General features: G+C 31.8%; 1 protein-coding gene across 6 annotated transcripts in view; it reads left to right on the plus strand.

The window, feature by feature from the left end:
- Ssbp2 (single stranded DNA binding protein 2) overlaps nucleotides 1–19,459 on the plus strand; it is a 333,116-nt gene that overhangs the window by 307,413 nt on the left and 6,244 nt on the right. For 5 of the 6 annotated variants that reach the window (XM_027927775.2, XM_027927777.2, XM_027927776.2 and 2 more), the window contains 5 exons: nucleotides 1,363–1,417; nucleotides 4,470–4,540; nucleotides 7,597–7,675; nucleotides 10,364–10,392; nucleotides 17,287–17,385. In XM_027927775.2, coding sequence (XP_027783576.1) covers nucleotides 1,363–1,417; nucleotides 4,470–4,540; nucleotides 7,597–7,675; nucleotides 10,364–10,392; nucleotides 17,287–17,385 — 333 coding nt within the window. The remainder of the gene's footprint in view (nucleotides 1–1,362; nucleotides 1,418–4,469; nucleotides 4,541–7,596; nucleotides 7,676–10,363; nucleotides 10,393–17,286; nucleotides 17,386–19,459) is intronic. The other variant, XM_027927778.2, reaches the window with a different exon arrangement.

The following is a 19,459-nucleotide window of genomic DNA, read 5'->3' on the forward strand; positions in this document are numbered from 1 at the left end:
TTATTCTTAAAAACTGAAAACACCAACTTTTTCTCATTGTTTTTTAATACATGGTAAAATTTTTTCTAGTAATTCATATAGTCCTGAAGTTAAAATTGCAGGTTTTATATAAACTCTTGAACTCACAAATGACTTTTTAACCATAATCAAATTTGATTCTTGATACATCTCAAGGCCACCATAAAGGATAATTTGTTATAATTTAGGGGGAAATGCCTAATAGAGAAGAAAGAATAAAATGATAAAAAAGGAAATTTTCCTAAGGAAATGTTCAGAGGTTGGGGTCAACTGGAATGGAAATTAAAGGAGTACATGAGAAGAAAATCAACGAGCATTGTACCTGCCTTAGGAATAGTGTTTATTAACATAGTGAAAAGTGCACACTGCATTGGACCTGTGAACTTAGTGCTTAATGTTCCTACAAGCTATATAAACTAAGGAAGTTTAATTTCCTTCACATTTTGTATGAAACAAATCGTAAGTAAGAAAATTGGGGTAAAACTATTTTAAAAATCATTTAATAAGCCTCATACAGAGTTTAGTGATAATATAGATTTATTTGAAGGGAAATTTAAGTTGTTTATTAAATACCAAATACATTTATTATTTGAAATAATTGGTAGGCTGTATCTACACACTAAGAATGAAATGAAAATTTAGTCATGTAAGAGTTAATGTAACATGGGACATCTGAAAAATTCTGAAACCCATTGTCTGAATTATCCATTTTGATTGCCTGAATTAACTTCAGAACATCCTAATCTCTACTTCAGTATGAGTGTGTAGCTGTAGTCTTAATAACCCACAGCATTAGGCAGCATTGTATCTCATTTCTAATTGATGTTATTGATAACTGAATGTATTCTACTCCAGAACTGTTGCAGTTGATGCTGAAAAAAGAAATAGCAGAATGTATCTGAGTTTCTTTGGTTTTTAAAGATATTCTCTTAAGTGAATATCTTTTTTGCTTCCTATTTTAAAGAACAGTGATACAAAATGTAAGAAAATTACAGTAAACTAAATCACAAGTGCACATGAATTATTTCTATTTTATGGATTTGTAAAAGCACCCTTAAGTGGTTTCTCCTTAACCTCATTATACCTGACGTGATTAAGTCATGAATAATAAATCAGTGCTACAGGCTCATTGTTTTTGGAAACTTGTCAAAACAATCTCAACATAGTTAAGCTAAATTGTGTTTTGCATAATATTGAAATGATGGTGCATTCAAAGAAAATAAATTATGAAGAAATATATTTCCTCTGTTATTTTCAAATTGGATTATTATAGAGATAAATCTTTGTTTTCCTTACATTGTTTAATTAAATGCCTTATTTTTACTGAAATTTTGTATAATTTAGGGTCCTCCAGGAGGTGGAGGGCCACCAGGAACACCCATCATGCCTAGTCCAGCAGGTATTGTAATTAAACTAGCCACATGGGCTTTTGATTACTAGAATAAAATCACAAAATTTAGAAAATTGTTTATTCAAAAAATTGTTTTATGAAATAAAGTTAGTAGTAGTCATTATCTCATGGTTAAAGAAGTAGAGTAGAGGTAGCAAGTAGGAAGAAACAGAGTTGTAAAATAACTATACTGTTAAGTTACATCAACTTCAGAACATTTTTGTTGTGTGGGTAACTGATTTAGCATGAAAACTGTTCATTGGTATGAATTGCCCAATAATTTATCAAACTTAATGATTCCTTGAAAATGAGAAAAAGATCCATAGCTCATATCTTAGAAAAAAATCTGTATAATATTAATGAAACAGATCTATTAGATTTAAAATAACAAATCAGAGCCACCACATCTGTCATCTTGCTAAGATGAATATACATGTGCTCACAGTTTTAATTACCCTATTTATAGAAATTTATTTATTAGTAAATTTACTAGAGTGGGAAAAGTTTTTTGAATCTTCTAAATTGAAATGTTACTTCAGTATACCCATATGCATTTTACATAGTTATTTCAAATAGCTTTACCCTTTTTTCTTGTGACTGTAATACAGACTATTAGATGTGTTTGGAGACTCTACTGGTTGGAGTTTAAATGAGTATAGTTTTAAAAAATACTCTGGTAACATATATCAAAAGCAGTGAAAAAGTTCATACCATTTGACTATAATCCCAACACTAGAAATGATTAAAGATACAATCCAAGATTTATGCACAAGGATGTTCATTTGTCATAGTCAATAGTGAAATAATCAACATAATTTTCACTCTTAATCCACTTTTAGTGAAGTTATTGAATTAATTTGTATAACATGATGGAATATAATTAAAATTTCATTAAAGTTATTTTCAAAGAATTTTTAATGAGAAAATAAATGCTCATGATTCAACACAATATGATCATAAGTATACATATAAATGCATATACATATATATATATATGTTATATATATCAAAAATCTAAAAAGTAGGGGAAAAGAAACTGTTGGAATTACTTCTAGGTAATAAAATAGGAAATTTTTATAACTAGAAATAATTTTTAATTGTTTCATTGTTGAATTCATATTTTAACTGTTTGGTGAAGTTTGAGATATATAGAAACTTAAAATTCATGTCATTAATGATCCTCAAAAATAAGTTTTTAAATTTTTAACTTTCAAATTTCAATAAAACCAGTTTGACAATACAAAATTTTACTTTACTTCACTAACTCTTTATACTGTACTCGTAAATATTTTATACTCTCTATCCTCAAAGCATATTCACTATTAATAAAATTCATTGAAGATAGAATTATATGGACAGGTCATCTCCCCTACATTTACATTCTTGTATCATGGAGTCAATGTTTAATTTATGAAGGGAACATGTGATTAAGAAACACTTTATCTACAAGACTAAAGAAAATTGGAGCAACTCTAAGCATTGCAAGTGATAAGTAATTTTACCACTTCTAACTTTCAAGTTAGAAATTGCAACCAGCATATCTTCCAGGCATTCTTTTATACTCATTATATATTCATTCTTTATCACAATCACTCCTCTAATATTAAATCAACACCCCTTGGCCCCCAAAATAGGTGCCAAAAATTCACTTTACTGTAAATTTCTTCTATTAATTAAAAAAGTCAGACAATTTCTAGAAAAGGACACCCTATTTCTCTATATTCTTTATCAGGTGAAATTATATTCTCTGTTGGTCTTAAAAATGATAAATTCATGTCCTTTCTGCATAGTTAAAATATATAGCTCATTTTTCCTTTCACCAAGACTAACAATAATTCAGTTGAAAACCCATTTGAAAGTTGTATGTATTTAAAAGATAATCTAAGATTTCTGAAAGAGAACTTTGCATGTCATAGAGTTTATTCCATTTGTTAAATCCAAGTTAGCCAATATTTATTTTCTGAGGCATGTGATCTCAATGAGATTATTATAGCCTAAGTGAAAGTAGAAGACAAAAATAAGACAATATGTAGACTGTTATTCAAGGCAGAATTTCTTGGTGGGGGAACCCTTGTTTACTTGGAAATATCAGGAAAAAAATACTTCATGGAATAGGTAACATTTTAAATAAGTCTTGAATTTCAGTAGGTGGGAACTTGGGAAAAGATGCTTGGAGGAAAAGAAAACAAAAATTCAAAGATGGGAAAATTTGGTCATAAGCAGGAAAGAACCAATAGCCTAGGTATATAACAACATGAAAATCATTAAAGCCACAAAAATAGATTGAGACCTCACTTAGTATAAAGAGGTAGGGGTCAGCCTGAGGGACTATGTAGTAATCTATGTAGAATCTATTTTAATTGTAGGAATTAACTAAGAGACATGTAAATTTTTTTAAACACTCTAAAATGTTACAGATTTGTATGGGTTATATACTACACTTATTTTATAATAATGAATCAAGAAAAAAATGAGCAAGAAGAATTTTATTTAAAAAAACTGTTGGGTGGAGGAATCTGGCTTTTACTTTAAACAAGAGAGTTTTTTATTCCAATTACATAATCTCGTTCTAATCTCTTTCTTTTTAAATTAAGCCAGGATATTCTACCTGCTTTTACTAATTAATAGCTAAAATGATTTATCTTTAGAATTTTTAGATAGTAACCTAAGGAAATAATGAAAGTTGAAAAGATAATAAATGTGAATTTTAAGAGATTTTTGTTGTATGCATACATGTGGTTGCTTAGAGAAGTCAAAAAATATCCACGTTTTTTAAAAACAAAAAATTTTACTGTAACCTTTTAGATTGTTGAAGTAATAATTCTTTGACCTGAATTACTAAAGTGACTATTTCTGTTATCATATACCTATCATACCATCATAGGTAGAATGACAGTTTTGGGGTCAGACTCCCAGATACTTGTTTCCAAATAGTAGTAATAGCTATCTCAGGTGTCACAGCTCTCAATACCTATGTATATCCAGTTCATCTTTGTTGTTTTGTGATGGCTTTTGTATAGATTATAAAGTAAGATATCAATTAAGTAATATTTTGTTTCAGATTCAACTAATTCTGGAGACAACATGTATACTTTAATGAATGCAGTACCTCCTGGACCTAACAGACCTAATGTAAATATGATTTTTTCCTTGGGGGGATATATTTTAAGACTTTCAAACTCAATACATTCTATTTCCTGAGTATTATTTAAACTTTGTATTTTATTATCCAAGAGACTATTGGATATCAGAAAAATTCTTTCTAGACTCTAGATTGAAGAAAAAACAGCATCGAATGCATAGGTTCTTATATAAATATAAAAGTGAACCTAACTATAAATGCTGACCTCTCAATTTATCTGAAATACTGAATGATTAATACTATTTAAAATGACAAGTTGTGTATAATCATTTATGTTTATATCATTTTCAGCACTATTTAATTTTTTCATTGTGATTTTTCTAATCCTCCTGAACTTGAAAGTAAATTAGGAATTTGCATATGCACATTTTTCTTTATATTATGAAATCTAGGGTTTAAATATGAAACTGAGACAGTTTTACAAGAAGAATATGGTCGTGATCTTTCCTGTAAAAAGTGCATAGGAAAATATTTATCCATGATATCAGGCCTACATGGTAACAAAAAATTTACAACAGATTATAGTTGTAAATATAATCTAAATAAATAAATGTAATGATAACATATAATTAAATAAATTAAACTAATATTTATTATAACATATAACAATGTATATAACAATATAGCTAAGACTATGCATAAAACATTATACTACACATACACGTATATATAAATATATAGCATATAGCTGAAACTGGAGAAAAATAAGAAGTACATTTGTTTTGTGTTAAACTACCAAACATGTATTTATGTGTTGTTGTCTTTTAAAACACTGTGGGGGCCAGATAAAAAGACCAAACCTAATAAATTCACAGGCTAATGAGTTTTCTGGCTCTAGTTGCTCAGTTCAGATCTAAACTATGCTTTTAATAAAAGCTGAATAATAACATTAAGTTCAAAGTCAATCCTTGACTTATCAGTGAGTATATATATTACATGTCATTTTACTAAAATTTCAATGAGCTTTTAGATAATTAATTTTAGGTAGCAAAATTATTCTTCTCCTGGGAAAACTTGAAATCATGTGGTTTGTGTGCTCACAGTGGTAAAAATCCCCCATATTTCCACACAGTCATGGTAGTATTTGGGTTTATGTACTGAATTTTTTTTTCCTCCAAAAACCTTTATGATTGGTAACTACCACTGCCCCTTCCATATACACATGAACACACTCCACATTGAGTATTCTGCAGCATATACCATAGAAGGATTGCTTTAGTCATGGGAACTTTGAAGAAAAAAAATATTTTCAGCAGATTGTCTTAGCTCTAAGCATAAGATAACTTGGCTTCAAACTGGACTCTAAGTTTCCTCAGAAGTATTCTAGGGAGATGAGAGGAAGACAGTGGGCAAGCCATTGACTTTCCATTACCAACTCTACTATAGCACATCTTTTCACAACTGTTTTATACCAGACTTCTAATATTTAAGATGTTACTTGGAAAGGAGAATTCCACTGCTTTAAAATATGTTAACTAGAACTGCTATAGAATATGTGACTGTCCAGAGAAATGCAAATCAAAAACACCCTAAGATACCATCTCACTCCAGTTAGATTGGCAGCCATTATGAAGTCAAACAACAACAAGTGCTGGCGAGGATGTGGAGAAAAGGGTACACTTGTACATTGCTGGTGGGACTGCAAATTGGTGCAGCCAATTTGGAAAGCAGTATGGAGATTTCTTGGAAAGCTGGGAATGGAGCCACCATTTGACCCAGCTATTCCCCTTCTCGGTCTATTCCCTAAAGACCTAAAAAGAGCATACTACAGGGACACTGCTACATCGATGTTCATAGCAGCACAATTCACAATAGCAAGACTGTGGAACCAACCTAGATGCCCTTCAATAGATGAATGGATTAAAAAAATGTGGCATTTATACACAATGGAGTATTACTCTGCATTAAAAAATGACAAAATCATAGAATTTACAGGGAAATGGATGGCATTAGAGCAGATTATGCTAAGTGAAGCCAGCCAATCCCTAAAAAACAAATGCCAAATGTCTTCTTTGATATAAGGAGAGTAACTAAGAACAGAGTAGGGTCGAAGAGCATGAGAAGAAGATTAACATTAAACAGGGATGAGAGGTGGGAGGGAAAGGGAGAGAGAAGGGAAATGGCATGGAAATGGAAGGAGACCCTCAGAGTTATACAAAAGTACATACAAGAGGAAGTGAGGGGAAAGGGAAAAATAATACAAGGGGGACAAATGAATGTCAGTAGAGGGGGCAGAGAGAGAAGAGGGGAGGGGAGGGGGGATAGTAGAGGATAGGAAAGGCAGCAGAACACAACAGACACTAGTATGGCAATATGTAAATCAATGGATGTGTAACTGATGTGATTCTGCAATCTGTATATGGGGTAAAAATGGGAGCTCATAACCCACTTGAATCAAAGTGTGAAATATGATATATCAAGAACTATGTAATGTTTTGAACAACCAACAATAAAAAATTAAAAAAAAAAAGAATATGTGACTGTCAAGTTGAGACTGCCAAGCATTAGCTATGTTCAGCTATCCCTCAGGAACTAAATGTATTTAACCTGTAAAATGAAATTATTTATTATGTCCATTTGAACAAATGGCCTTCTAAGAAAAAAAATGTTAATGTTGTCATAATGATGTTGACTTATTCTTCTTAATAAGCCAATACATTTAACAGCTTCTTAAGAACTATCTTTGGTTTATAATAGAAAGTTTGTTGGGATCATAGGAGAGAATACTTATCATTTGCATGGCTGTCTAGTTGGGGATATCTAAAAAGAAAATTTTGAATTTAAATGAACATTAGCCTGAACATCCAGAGCATAGAGAAGATGAACTGAGAGGACTGGGACAGTTCAATGAGAGAATCTATAAGACTGAAAAAAAAAATCAAGCAAAACTCTCTATAAAACTCTCTATAACTTAAAAAAACTCTCTATAACTTAAAAATGAAAATAAATTGTGGCAATGTCTTGTAATGTTAAAGGTAGATGTTGTAACACTAAGATAAAATTTGTTTCAATATGATCACAATCATTTTCTTCATTTTTAATATAGTTTCCAATGGGTCCTGGGTCAGATGGTCCCATGGGTGGATTAGGAGGAATGGAGTCACATCACATGAATGGCTCTTTAGGTAAGGATTTTATAAGTATAGAATAAATTCAAAACAAAACCTTAATTCTATGTAGTGGATTCTATGGTTTGCAAAAATTTTCTGTCCAGATACTTATTTTGAGATACTTCAACTTTTACCTCAGAATGATACTTCAATCTACAATATATTGGTTATGATAACTCGAAATCACTTGAAAACAAGAAATGTAAGAGTTGCTCTTCCCTTGCTCATATTCTTAGACATTTACTTTAATCTGTGAAAATCTAAGTGGTTTATGACAAAGGAAATATTGCTGCTTTGAGCATTTATCATGCATGCCTCACTCAGAGAACTACATTGTCCTCCCAACTGGTTTCTTTCTCTCCAGTAGTCTGTGGACACAGTCTCAGAAGAATTTCAGTTCTCTGCAAGAATTTCTTAATTTTGTTTTTATATTTTATGTTTGTCTCCCTTTAAAAATAAAATTGGTAATCACATTCCGGATAATCTGAATGGTTCCCTTGTAAGACAACACTGCTTACGTTGTCTTCATTACAAAGCTGATTTCAAGTATGTAATTGAAAGATGAAAACATGCTTCATATATGATGCCTTCTTACCAAATGAAGCCAAATATCCACAAGGTGAATAAAAATTTTTACATAGTGAGAAGTAGAGATGAATGGTACAAAGTTGACTAGATTGCACAACACATTATAATTGTAGGCAAGACAAATACAAAACCAAAAGAAAAATGTATCTTATGTCTGTCTATATTTAAGTGACATAATCATAGACTAATTTAAAAGTCGACATTGGAAGTAAGAGACTGTAATAATTTTTTTTTTCTTTTAGAAAGGGTCTTTTATGAGTTGGGATATAGCTCAGTCGGTAGAGTGCTTGCTTTGTATGCACGAGGCCCTGGTTTCAATCTCCAACACCACAAAAAGGGGGGGGGGGTGTCTTTTATTTAAACTGGACAAACTATACCTATGAGCCATTTAAGCTAGCTACAGATTTTACTCCCTCACCCCAAGGTTAGGAAATGCTTTCCTGTGATACTTGAAAGACTATGTAACTTCAGAAATTATTTGCAAATTGCAACAAGTTGATAGGATTCATGCTAATTTTGCCTCGATTCCAAAGTCACACTTTGTTCTATTATTATTTTTAACATGCACTATGTAATTTCAGTAGCTACTAACTATGTGTGACTATTTAATATGAAGTTAAATAAAATTTAAAATTCATTCATTCAGTTACACTGCCACATACAATGTGCACAACAGACACAGTAATAGCTAATGGCTTCCATAATGGATATCACACAGAAATGTTTTCATCATCACACCAAGTTCTGTTGGGCAGCATTATTTACACCCCCCACCCTGGATTGGGCCCATGGATACTCTACCACCTAAGTACATCTCCAGCCCTTTCTTTTTATTTTTATTTTGAGACAAGATGTCGGCAAGTTGTAGCTAGGCTGGCCTCCAACTTGCAGTCCTCCTGCCTCAGTCTCCCAAGAGCCTGGGATTAAAGGTGCATACCACCATACCCAGCTAGACAATGCTATTCCAGAATTTTGTTTTCCAATTTCTTTCAAAACAATTCACTTTTCAATCTTTTTACTTGTAGAACTAGTCACAAAAAAAATGACACTTGGTCATAGAATACTCAGTTATACTATTCGCTGGAATAAAATTTTCAAAAGAGTTTTATATATACTTGGCAACTGGTTCATTACTTTCTATAATGAACACTATTTTACATATTTGCATATATATATGATTGCATGTATTCAATATAAAATATGTAGCAATTTGTTATGCCTGTTTATTTACAATAATGTTAAGCTCTACTTGTGAAGCTGATTAAATGCCATACTATTAAAATGTTATAATATTTTTATTCCATGAAAATAAAATAGTTCAGAATAAAACTAAATTTTGGCAAAGATCTAATTGTTGTTTGTTACTTAATGAGTGATTCCATTTCTTATGTAAGAATCAATATTATTATTCATTTCTCTCAGAATCAAAATTAAAATGCACTAATATATTTTCAAATACAATATTTTAAGTTTTGACCATGAGTGTTGATTGCTGTCAATTTTAAAACATTTATTAGGAATACTTTTTTGTTATTATAATAAAATATGGTTCAAAAACAATTTTGTTTCAGAAAACATATATAGAGGTGTGTGTGTGCATACACACATATATAATGTATTTTTTAAAAAGTTTTAAACTAGATAAAAATCATATATACATATATACATATTTAGTTTAAAAAAAAATTCTATTTATTTAAAAAAAATTTTTTTACATTGCCAGAGAACAAAACCAGGGCCTCACACATACTAGGCAAGTACATCATTCCCCCTCTTTGTTAAAAATTATTTTGATTTTGAGACAGGGTCTCACTAAATTGCCCATACTGGCCTCAAACTTATATTCTTCTGTCTCAACCTCCTAAGTAGCTGGGATTGCAGGTGTGTGCTGCTGTGCCCAACATGAATAAGATACATAAATGATCTCTCTAGTGTTGTATTTTCAGGAATCTATGATAGGGATTTTATTTATTCTGCAATAAAGATATAGATGATAGGGAACTAGAGGTAGAATTTCTTATATTTGTCATCATATTGCTGATACACCTTATAGTAGTGTTTAATTTATAAATGATCTCTTACATAATAATACTTTCTTTTTATATTTTTCTTCAGGCTCAGGAGATATGGACAGTATTTCCAAGGTGAGTACTATGCATTCTGTGTTGTTTTTATCTGAATTTTATTCCCCATAGAAGTCAAAGATTATTAGAGTAACTGAATTTTGTTCCTAAACAAAAGTTTAAAAATAGAAGTCCCAGATGTGATTAATTGGCAGTTAAAAATATGAATTTATATAATTTGTGGGAAGAGGTAAAATGAGTCTTTTAGACATGTTTCTAAAACGACTAAGATTCATATATAAGGCATATTATACAGGATTAACTTACACTCAGTAATAACCAATTTAATCACAATATGATGTTACTTATTTATAAAGTAAACTGACAGTGTTTAGATAATATTTTGATGATGTAAAGGTGTTTAAAGCAATATGTTTGTCCTTTTGGGGGCTAGCAGAGTCAAAACAATACTCTGAAAGCTCATTATTGGCCTGTGAGAAATCAATTCAAAATACTTGAAAAGGTGGCTATACATGTTAGAAGGCCATTGCCTTTGTACACTCAGTTGCTTTTTCAAACCCTCATTGGGCAATGTTGATATATGCAATCATTATTTTTGTCCCCCAAATAGAATAAGAAAGTAATTAGAGGAAAATTATATTACTACAAGTAGGAAAGTGTATGTGTCTGCATTTTTCTTCCTTCAATAGTCTGAGGATCTAAATTAATCCTTTACTAAAATGCCTTAATTTTTTTTGAATAATAATGCCTAAATACTTTTTAGGTCATGATGAATTTAAAATAGCTCTCTGAGTCAAATATATTTAGAATGCTTGATAAGAACTAATTATTGCTAGCACTAGAATGACTTGCTTAGAAGTCTGCTTTTATCAGTAAATAGAAAAATCCATTAAAGGGTGACTTTGCTTTTAATTCTATTCCTAATTTATATTCATGTGTATTAATATAAAATTTCCAGTGCCAAGGAACATAAAATAAGATTGATCTACAAAACATTTTGAATTAAGACTTCATTCTCAAAAATATTTTAAATTGTAATCTTGACATTGTACCTGTACTATTTGGCTACTTGGCCTCACAAGCTCTATAAGCACAATGGGTGTCTGTGTTTAGGAACAATCCAAAAGGTCTTTAAAAAAATAGATAAATATTTGAAATGTATACTAGCTTATCTCTGTGGGAAATAGTATTCATAAAGCCTGTTTTCAAATAAGATTCCCTGTATAATTTTATTAGTGCCTTCTTTCTGCGAGGCACCTTTGCAAGTGAAGTGACCATAAGCATATTAGGCTATCTCAGGTAATTCTAACAACTGAGTTAGCTGAATTGTTTTCTTTATGGTGAAATTTCTAATGTCATATTTAAGAAGCAATTATCTAGAGAGAGAGAGAGAGAGAGAGCAAGAGAATTTTTAATATTTATTTTTTTAGTTTTCGGCGGACACAACATCTTTGTTTGTATGTGGTGCTGAGGATCGATCCCAGGCCACACGCATGCCAAGCGAGTGCACTACCGCTTGAGCCACATCCCCAGCCCCTAGAGATACTCTTAATTATACAAAATTAGCATCACCCAGATTGCTATGGGTCATATTCCTAAAATTTCCACTAACAACCCTACACTTTTACATTAGGTAAATATAAATAAAATTCTATATGGAAAGTACTTTATAATTTATAAAGCACTTTAAAATTTTAAATAACATCATAATGATGAATTAAATGCTATTTAATCTGCCCTCATATATCAGATCTATTACCACCCCTTCTGTGCTTATTTTGCCATTCCTATTCCTAGATACAAGGTTTTTCCACTATATTGTGCCCATTGCGATTAAGATTCCCTTGTCTAATGATATATTGTTTATACTCCCATCACTGATTGGCCCTCCATTATGTACTTTTCTGTACTGGTGTTGCCTTGTGCACTCTGGGGAGACATAGACATAAAAGTCTTCTTCAAACACAAACATGGTTTCTGTCCTCAAGTGGTTTATACTTAGGCAAGAGTTCTTTCATTCAATAAATGTTAAAGCACCAAGGCATTCTGCTGGGCTATAAAAATCCAAAGCTAACCAAGATATGGTCTCTGCTCTCAAGAAGCTCAGTGTAACTGGAGCGATCAAATAGGATTGGGAAAAACTTTTACCAAGTGGAGTTCATACGTACTTAACATTAGAATTTCCCGTCAAACAGAAAATATGTCACTTATGAATATTCTGGAAATGACTAGTTATTTGCATCTGCCTTCAAATGAATTCCTGAGCAACTCATTTCTGCACTGCCCTTACTCTAGGTTCACTGGCTATGGGCACTGAGCTGGCTGTCTCAGGGTAATAGTACCACAAGTGTCTGTGGCACTCTAGTCACTTTTGTCTCAGAAGCAGCATCATGCATACTGTATACTCCCCACTGCCAATCATTTTTATCTCTACTTCTGTCCACTCACAGCCTAATTTTTTTCAGTCTTTTACTATGAAGTATGAACAATCATTAACTCCATTTTTCCCATCTTTCTTTTTTTTCTAACACATATACATCTATGCTAAGAAGCTTTCTCTTTCCTTTCCTTTCTTCCTGGTTTCATTGATTTACACCCTAATCTTTTCCTAGTCTCTATTACTTGTGACTCAGAAGATAATCTCAATTATTAATGCCTAGTAATTTTGTTCAAAATTCCTCTCAGTTAATTCTCCAGTTAAATCTGCATTTTGTGAAGCACCAGTATTGCTTTTTAAAAAAACTCTTACTTCCTTTTAAAACATTGCTTGTATTATTACTTTAGTTCGTTTTTTCTAGTTTTTAAATTGTATATGTTCTATTTTATCTATGAGATAAATTAAAAGTACCAAATAAAAACTGGCTCTACTACTTCCATGTGGTGGGACTGTGTTACTTAATCTCTCCCAGTTTAGTTTCCTTACCTATAAAATAAAGTTTATAGTTAATTCCCTAACTGTATCATAAAATTGTCAAGGATCAAGTGTGAACATATGCTAAGGGCTATGAAGTATATGGACATGAAATATCTTTCTTCTTAATAGTTAATACATTGCTTTTTGGGAAAGGCTAGAAACAGTCACTGTCAATTGCAGGTTGACAACACTGTTTCAGTGTCAGAATGAATTCAAAGCTTTACATGAAGAGTTTCAAATTATTTCTCAGTTGAATATTTCCTACAAAATCCATATAAATCTTTCTCAGAAATGCAGAATTAGTTTTAAATTTAGAAGTCTTTTTAAAATGAAATGTGAAACTCCTTTGATCCCTTCTGCAACTAAAAAATCATCCATTTAATCAATTGAAGGAAAGTATGTTCCTTTGGTGATGTTTTAGGGATTGGGGTGGAGCTAAGCATGTGATTTGTTTTCTTAGAAGGAAAGCATCTACAGATCTGTGGCTCACATTAAGCTACTTCACATTTATATTTTTGAGTTTAAAGAAAAAAAATTCTATGAAAAGGAAAGATCTGATCATATCATGTTTAATAAATGTTTAAAGTAGTCTTTTGAACCTGTAGTTTTCTGACCTCAAGAACCTTAGTTTGATTTAGAGAGAACACATGAGAACTAGATGGGCTTGGATGAAGGATTTTCAGCATCATCTATGGGGTGCTGGCCCCAGTTCTAGCTCAGTTGTACCCACTGGGAAAACAGGTTGTTTGTCCTTTGAGGGGCTAGCAGAGTCAAAACAACACTCTGAAAGCTCATTATTGACCTGTGAGAAATCAATTGAAAATCGACTTCCCAAGACCTTAATGTCAATATTATTTTATTCTAATTAAAGACATAGCCAAAGTTTCTGTAAAAATCTACATTTGACTTGAAAAAAAAAGTTTTAAAGAGTTTGAAAGGGTTTAGAACAATTTTTGAGGATGGAAGAAGGGACAATAACTTATTTAAAAAGGATATGAAAAAACACTGCAAGGTAAATTTAGAGATCAGAAAGTCTAAGATAAAATGGTAGCCAAAATGTGTGTGTGGTATATTACTTATGCAAATCATGCACATATATACATTTCTATATGACATCATAGCTTATGTAAGAGAAAAGCTCCAGAGTAAAGAAAGGGTAAATGAGAATGTGATAAAAATTTTTGAAGATGGAATCAGTAAATCCTAACTATATTTTCTCAAGCTAAATTCAAGACTATGAGTACAAAATAAAGTACACATCAACTGAAGTAAGAAATTTAATTAATGCGAATATTGTAGTTAAAAGTAATCTTTACCTGTATTCTTTTGTGTTCCCTATTCTCTAATTATATTATCAAGTGATTGTACTGCCTTCCTGACCAACCTAATTCCTTTTGTGCATGACATCCTTACCTTGATTATGAACTCCACTGGAGACACAAATACGGCCACAGTTAGATGACGTGGGCACACAGTTTATTACCACCAGTCTTGGGCTGGGTTTCAGTACCACTGTCTTAACTCTTCCTCAGATGCCAATTGTGAGTGTGCTCTTGAGCCTCTCTCTTCATCAGGTTACTCAGTGATCATGGACAGCACAGTTTTCTTAAGACTCCCCATTGAGAAGCTTTTGTTGCTTTCACAACATTTTGCAAAGATCACTTCAGGTCAAAACAAAACAAAACAAAATATTTTGTCCTTATTTCTTCAATGTTTTTCAAATATGGTCCAATGGGCTGAATAGGAATACATTTCAGAAATTATATTACCTTAGTTTTATAGGTTATGCCCTTTCATTCTTCCTCTCAACATCCTTATGTATCATCCCTCTCCCCTTTCCAAAATAAAAGAGTGTAAGTCTGAGTCATCTGAAGAGAGCCTGGAAAACAGGAGTAGTAACCCTGGAAGTATTTTGGAAGTATTTAACTATTAAAAATGCAAGATTACTTTCAAATTCTAAATATTTAAAAATCAGCACTTTGACTCAGGAATCATAATTGCAGTTAGCTAAATTTCAAATTATAAATGAAGAAATGATGTGTGGCAAAAATACAGCAGAGACCCGAAGCACCCCAACTGATCAGGGTTGCACTGATCCCCTTAGATCACCTAATGTGCTGCTGGAAGTCTGATGTCACACCAAGACTTGAGACTGCTCATTTTATACATTTATTTGACAATGTGTATAAGTATACAACTTCCAGATGCATCCTTAAATTTTCTCATATGTTTGTTAGATTATTTTTATTCTAATATTAGCAATTTCTCTATTATGTACAAAATGACAGAAATCTATCAACTGAACTATGGTACATGTATGAAGACACGAAGGATATGACTCTACTTTGTGTACAGCCAGAGATATGAGAAATTGTGCTCTATGTGTGTAATATGAATTGTAATGCATTCTGTTGTCATATATAACAAATTGTAATTCTCAAAAAATGACAGAAATCTATGTGTTTGCCAAAAAAGATAGATTTGGGGTAAATCTTACAATACTTATATGAGTCTAGTTTCCTTTTTGAGCTAAGTCAACATATTTCTGTTTTCAAAGTAAATGTACTATTTGATTAATAACTAATGGATTCTAAAGTAGTATACTTAGTTAAATTTTACTTAAATTTTTTAAATTACCCACATTGATTTCAAAGTACAGTTAACTTTATATATGCTTGTATAAGTAACATTTTCAGAAAAAAAATTGTCAAAAAACAAAAATAGAACTTTTTTATGCTATGAAAGTATGGTTGCCAAGCCCTTGGGGTTCGTTGGTATATAGAACTCCTATGGACTTCAGAGGATCCTTGTTCTCAGATCCTCCCTGTGGGGTGCACAGCAAGACAAGATACAAGTTGTGTTTCCACCAGCTCATCTACCTGCCTCTGCTTTACAGTTTAACCATATTCTTAAAAAGCACTTGTTCTTCTGGGAATAACTCATTCATGAAATTTTAATGTTTGCAATATACCTTGTTTTAGTTAAATCAAATCCTCTGAGCAATTTTCTTTAAAAAATATAAAAACTTATTCCAAAACAGAATATATAATGGCAGTGGCCTAAGGAAAAAAATCTAAAATTGTTTTTTCATTTGAAATAGCAATGAAAATGTTTAACACTGAAGTTTTTTTTAATAAGTTAATAAATTGCACCTTGGAAAGAGTCCCGTGGGTCATAGTTGTAATAACAAATAAACATGATTTATATGCCGTTGCCATTCTGTATTTCCCATTGATGTGGAGTATCAGATATTCCTGCATAGCTCAAATTACATAATAATAACGACACTAACAAATTTAAATAGAATATGAAGCAGTGCACTGCTAACTTCATGTTTGATTAGATTGCTAATAGCAGCCATTTTATCTTAGAAGGAAGTTTCAAAGTAAATCTACTTTTAAACTAGTAAGAGAAAAAAAAAACTCTAAAGCAATTTACTTTTCAGCCTTCTTTTTCTCTGAAGACACACAATTAATTCTCAAGTCTTACGATATTTCTTGTTTTTAACTACTGTTCTTAACTATCTTCCTTGCTTCCTTATGGTTTGTATAACAAAGAGTTGAATAGTATCTATAAACTGCATATAGAATTAAAGGGATGTGTTTATTACAGCAGTAACCTTTCAAAGTTTGATTAATGAAATTGCTGAGGGAATTGTCATTCCACCATGCTTGTCTGTGAGGGTTCTCTCTTCACCGTGCCCCTGTTGGGAAATTTTTTTAAACTCTGCAGAGTTCTAGGAGCTCTATAAACTGAGGATGGGAAGTTGAATAAATATTGATTCTAAGGCTAAGAAAATAGCTATTGTAGGTTATTTGGGGTATTTTTTTGGTTTGTTTTTAAATTTTCATTTGGGAGAGTATTAGTACTTGCCAAGGTACAAAGAATGAACTAGAATACGTGGTAGAAGTCTAAGATTAAAATTATAAGTCTGCTTTGTCCTTAGAGATGCTGCTGTAGATTCAGTTTTTGAAACAGTACAATGCAAGAGGGAAATTAAAATCTTCAACAATGCCTTGTTTTCTAAATCTTGTTTACAGAATTCTCCCAATAATATGAGCCTGAGTAATCAACCGGGCACTCCAAGGGATGATGGTGAAATGGGGGGAAATTTCTTAAATCCTTTTCAGAGTGAGAGTGTAAGTATTCCCTTGACTATATTATTATATACAGATTTTATTTCTGAAGCTCTTCTATTACAATAAATGCATAAAATCATTATTATTTCTGTTTGTCTAGAGTTCAATAGGTTGATCTTTAAAAAGTTACAGGAAACTTTAAAGTAAAATTTCTTTAAAATTTTTTAAATAAACTTCTCTTATATTCCTATTCTATCTACATAGTTACAAAACCATAATACTAATTTTCTCATAGAGAACACTTACTACGAATAATGAAAATGGAAACAGGTTGTTTATTTGATGTGTCTTACAACTTTAAATGTTACTAAAATGTTTGCTAAAAAAAATAAATCTATTCTCAAGGCTGTCCTTAAAGTTGTGAAAATAATCTATCAGTGTTTTGGAGGCCATATTGGTGGTCTGTTAACCTGAACTGGATACTTACATCAATCTTTGAGTGTGATTACATTGTTAAACAAAAGCAGTATCCTTCCATATCTCCATAGAAGTGGACAGAACCAAAAAGTGTTGTAATCAAAATCATTTGTTCATTTAACAGACAATTTCTGATCACTTACCATGTGCCAAGGCAATATGCTAGGTACTAGAACGAGACAAGATGGTGCTTTTTCTTAAGGAGTTTTAAACCATTATTTCAAGCTGGATGCCATGGCACATATCTGTAACGCCAGCTACTCTGGAGGCTGATGCAGGAGAGTTTGAGGCCAACCTGGGCAACCTAGTGAAACCCTATCCAAAAACAAATCAATAAACAAACAAAACAAAGCCAACTTTCCCATTATATGGGGACTGGGAATGTACCTCACTGGTAAAGTACTTGCCTAGCACATGTAAGACACTAGGTTTAATCCCCAGTAACGAAAATAAAAAAAGAGAAAAACCATTTCCAGGGTTTTTTTTTTTTTTAAATACAGCTTGCCAAAACCCTCCCTAGGCTTAGTGAATCAGAATTTCCAAGAGTGAGTTGCAGTATACTATAATGAAAACTCTTTGTTAGTGATGCTAATATGTATTCTCTGAAAAGAATCATGAAATTGGTATATAGTATAAAAGATTTCAAAACCTAAATGAATTTCGTCTTTATATGATCCATTACCCTACATATGCATTACTATCATTAAAATTTATTATGGAGGTCCTGCCAACTATAGTCAGAATGAGAAGAGACAGCTACCCCCATTTTGCCCAATTTAGCCTTTACCAGAGGTAATACCATAAGAACTTGAAGTGGTGGCTAATAGCATCTCTACTTTTGCACAGACTGGTTGCTTCCCCACAGGGAAACTAAGATTTAGGTTCTGTAGATTCTTTTACTTCTTGGCCTTAAACTATAGCCTCTCATGGGACAAGACTTCCCTGCTTTGGGGTTTTATTTCTGTTAAAATTAGAAAAGAGTGCTGATTTTTAGTTTGTTTTACTTACAGGACATATGTAATTAGTGAGAACAAAGAAGGTGTATATATATATAAATATATATAAATTCATATAAAGAAATCAAAATCTTAGCTTTCCATGATGAGGATATAGAAAAAATATGAGAAACAGTTTAAGTCATAATGCCTCAGGATTATAGAAATTATTTTATAGGTCCTGGTTCTTTCACTGGTTTATTTCAGGACTGTGAATAAATGAGTCATTTTCCTGTGTTCATTTTATCTAATTAAAGGCCTTTTCTTTCCTATTCTTTTAATTCTTCCTGCAGTAACATGGTATGATCTAATGAGGTATATGATATCAATGCAGTTGAAAATTTATTGAGCTTGCTAAATGGAAAGAACTAGGATAAAGATGAAGTCTTCTGAGATAAATATATATTCATCCTCAAATAATACAATCTAATAAGAAAAACAGATGTTTACATGTAACACACTATTCATAAGAGCTAAGAAATGGAGTCCATTGACTGATGATTAAACAATGAAAATGTGGTACATACATGTAATGGAACACTATTCAGTCATAAAAATGAATGGAATTCTCTGATTTGTGACATGGATGGTCCTGGAGGATATTATGTAAAGTAAAAGAAGACAGATACAGAAAGACAAATCAGGCATGATCTTGCCCAAAT

Source organism: Marmota flaviventris, chromosome 5 (assembly GCF_047511675.1).
Source record: "Marmota flaviventris isolate mMarFla1 chromosome 5, mMarFla1.hap1, whole genome shotgun sequence".
In the NCBI taxonomy this organism is placed as follows: Eukaryota; Metazoa; Chordata; class Mammalia; order Rodentia; family Sciuridae; genus Marmota; species Marmota flaviventris.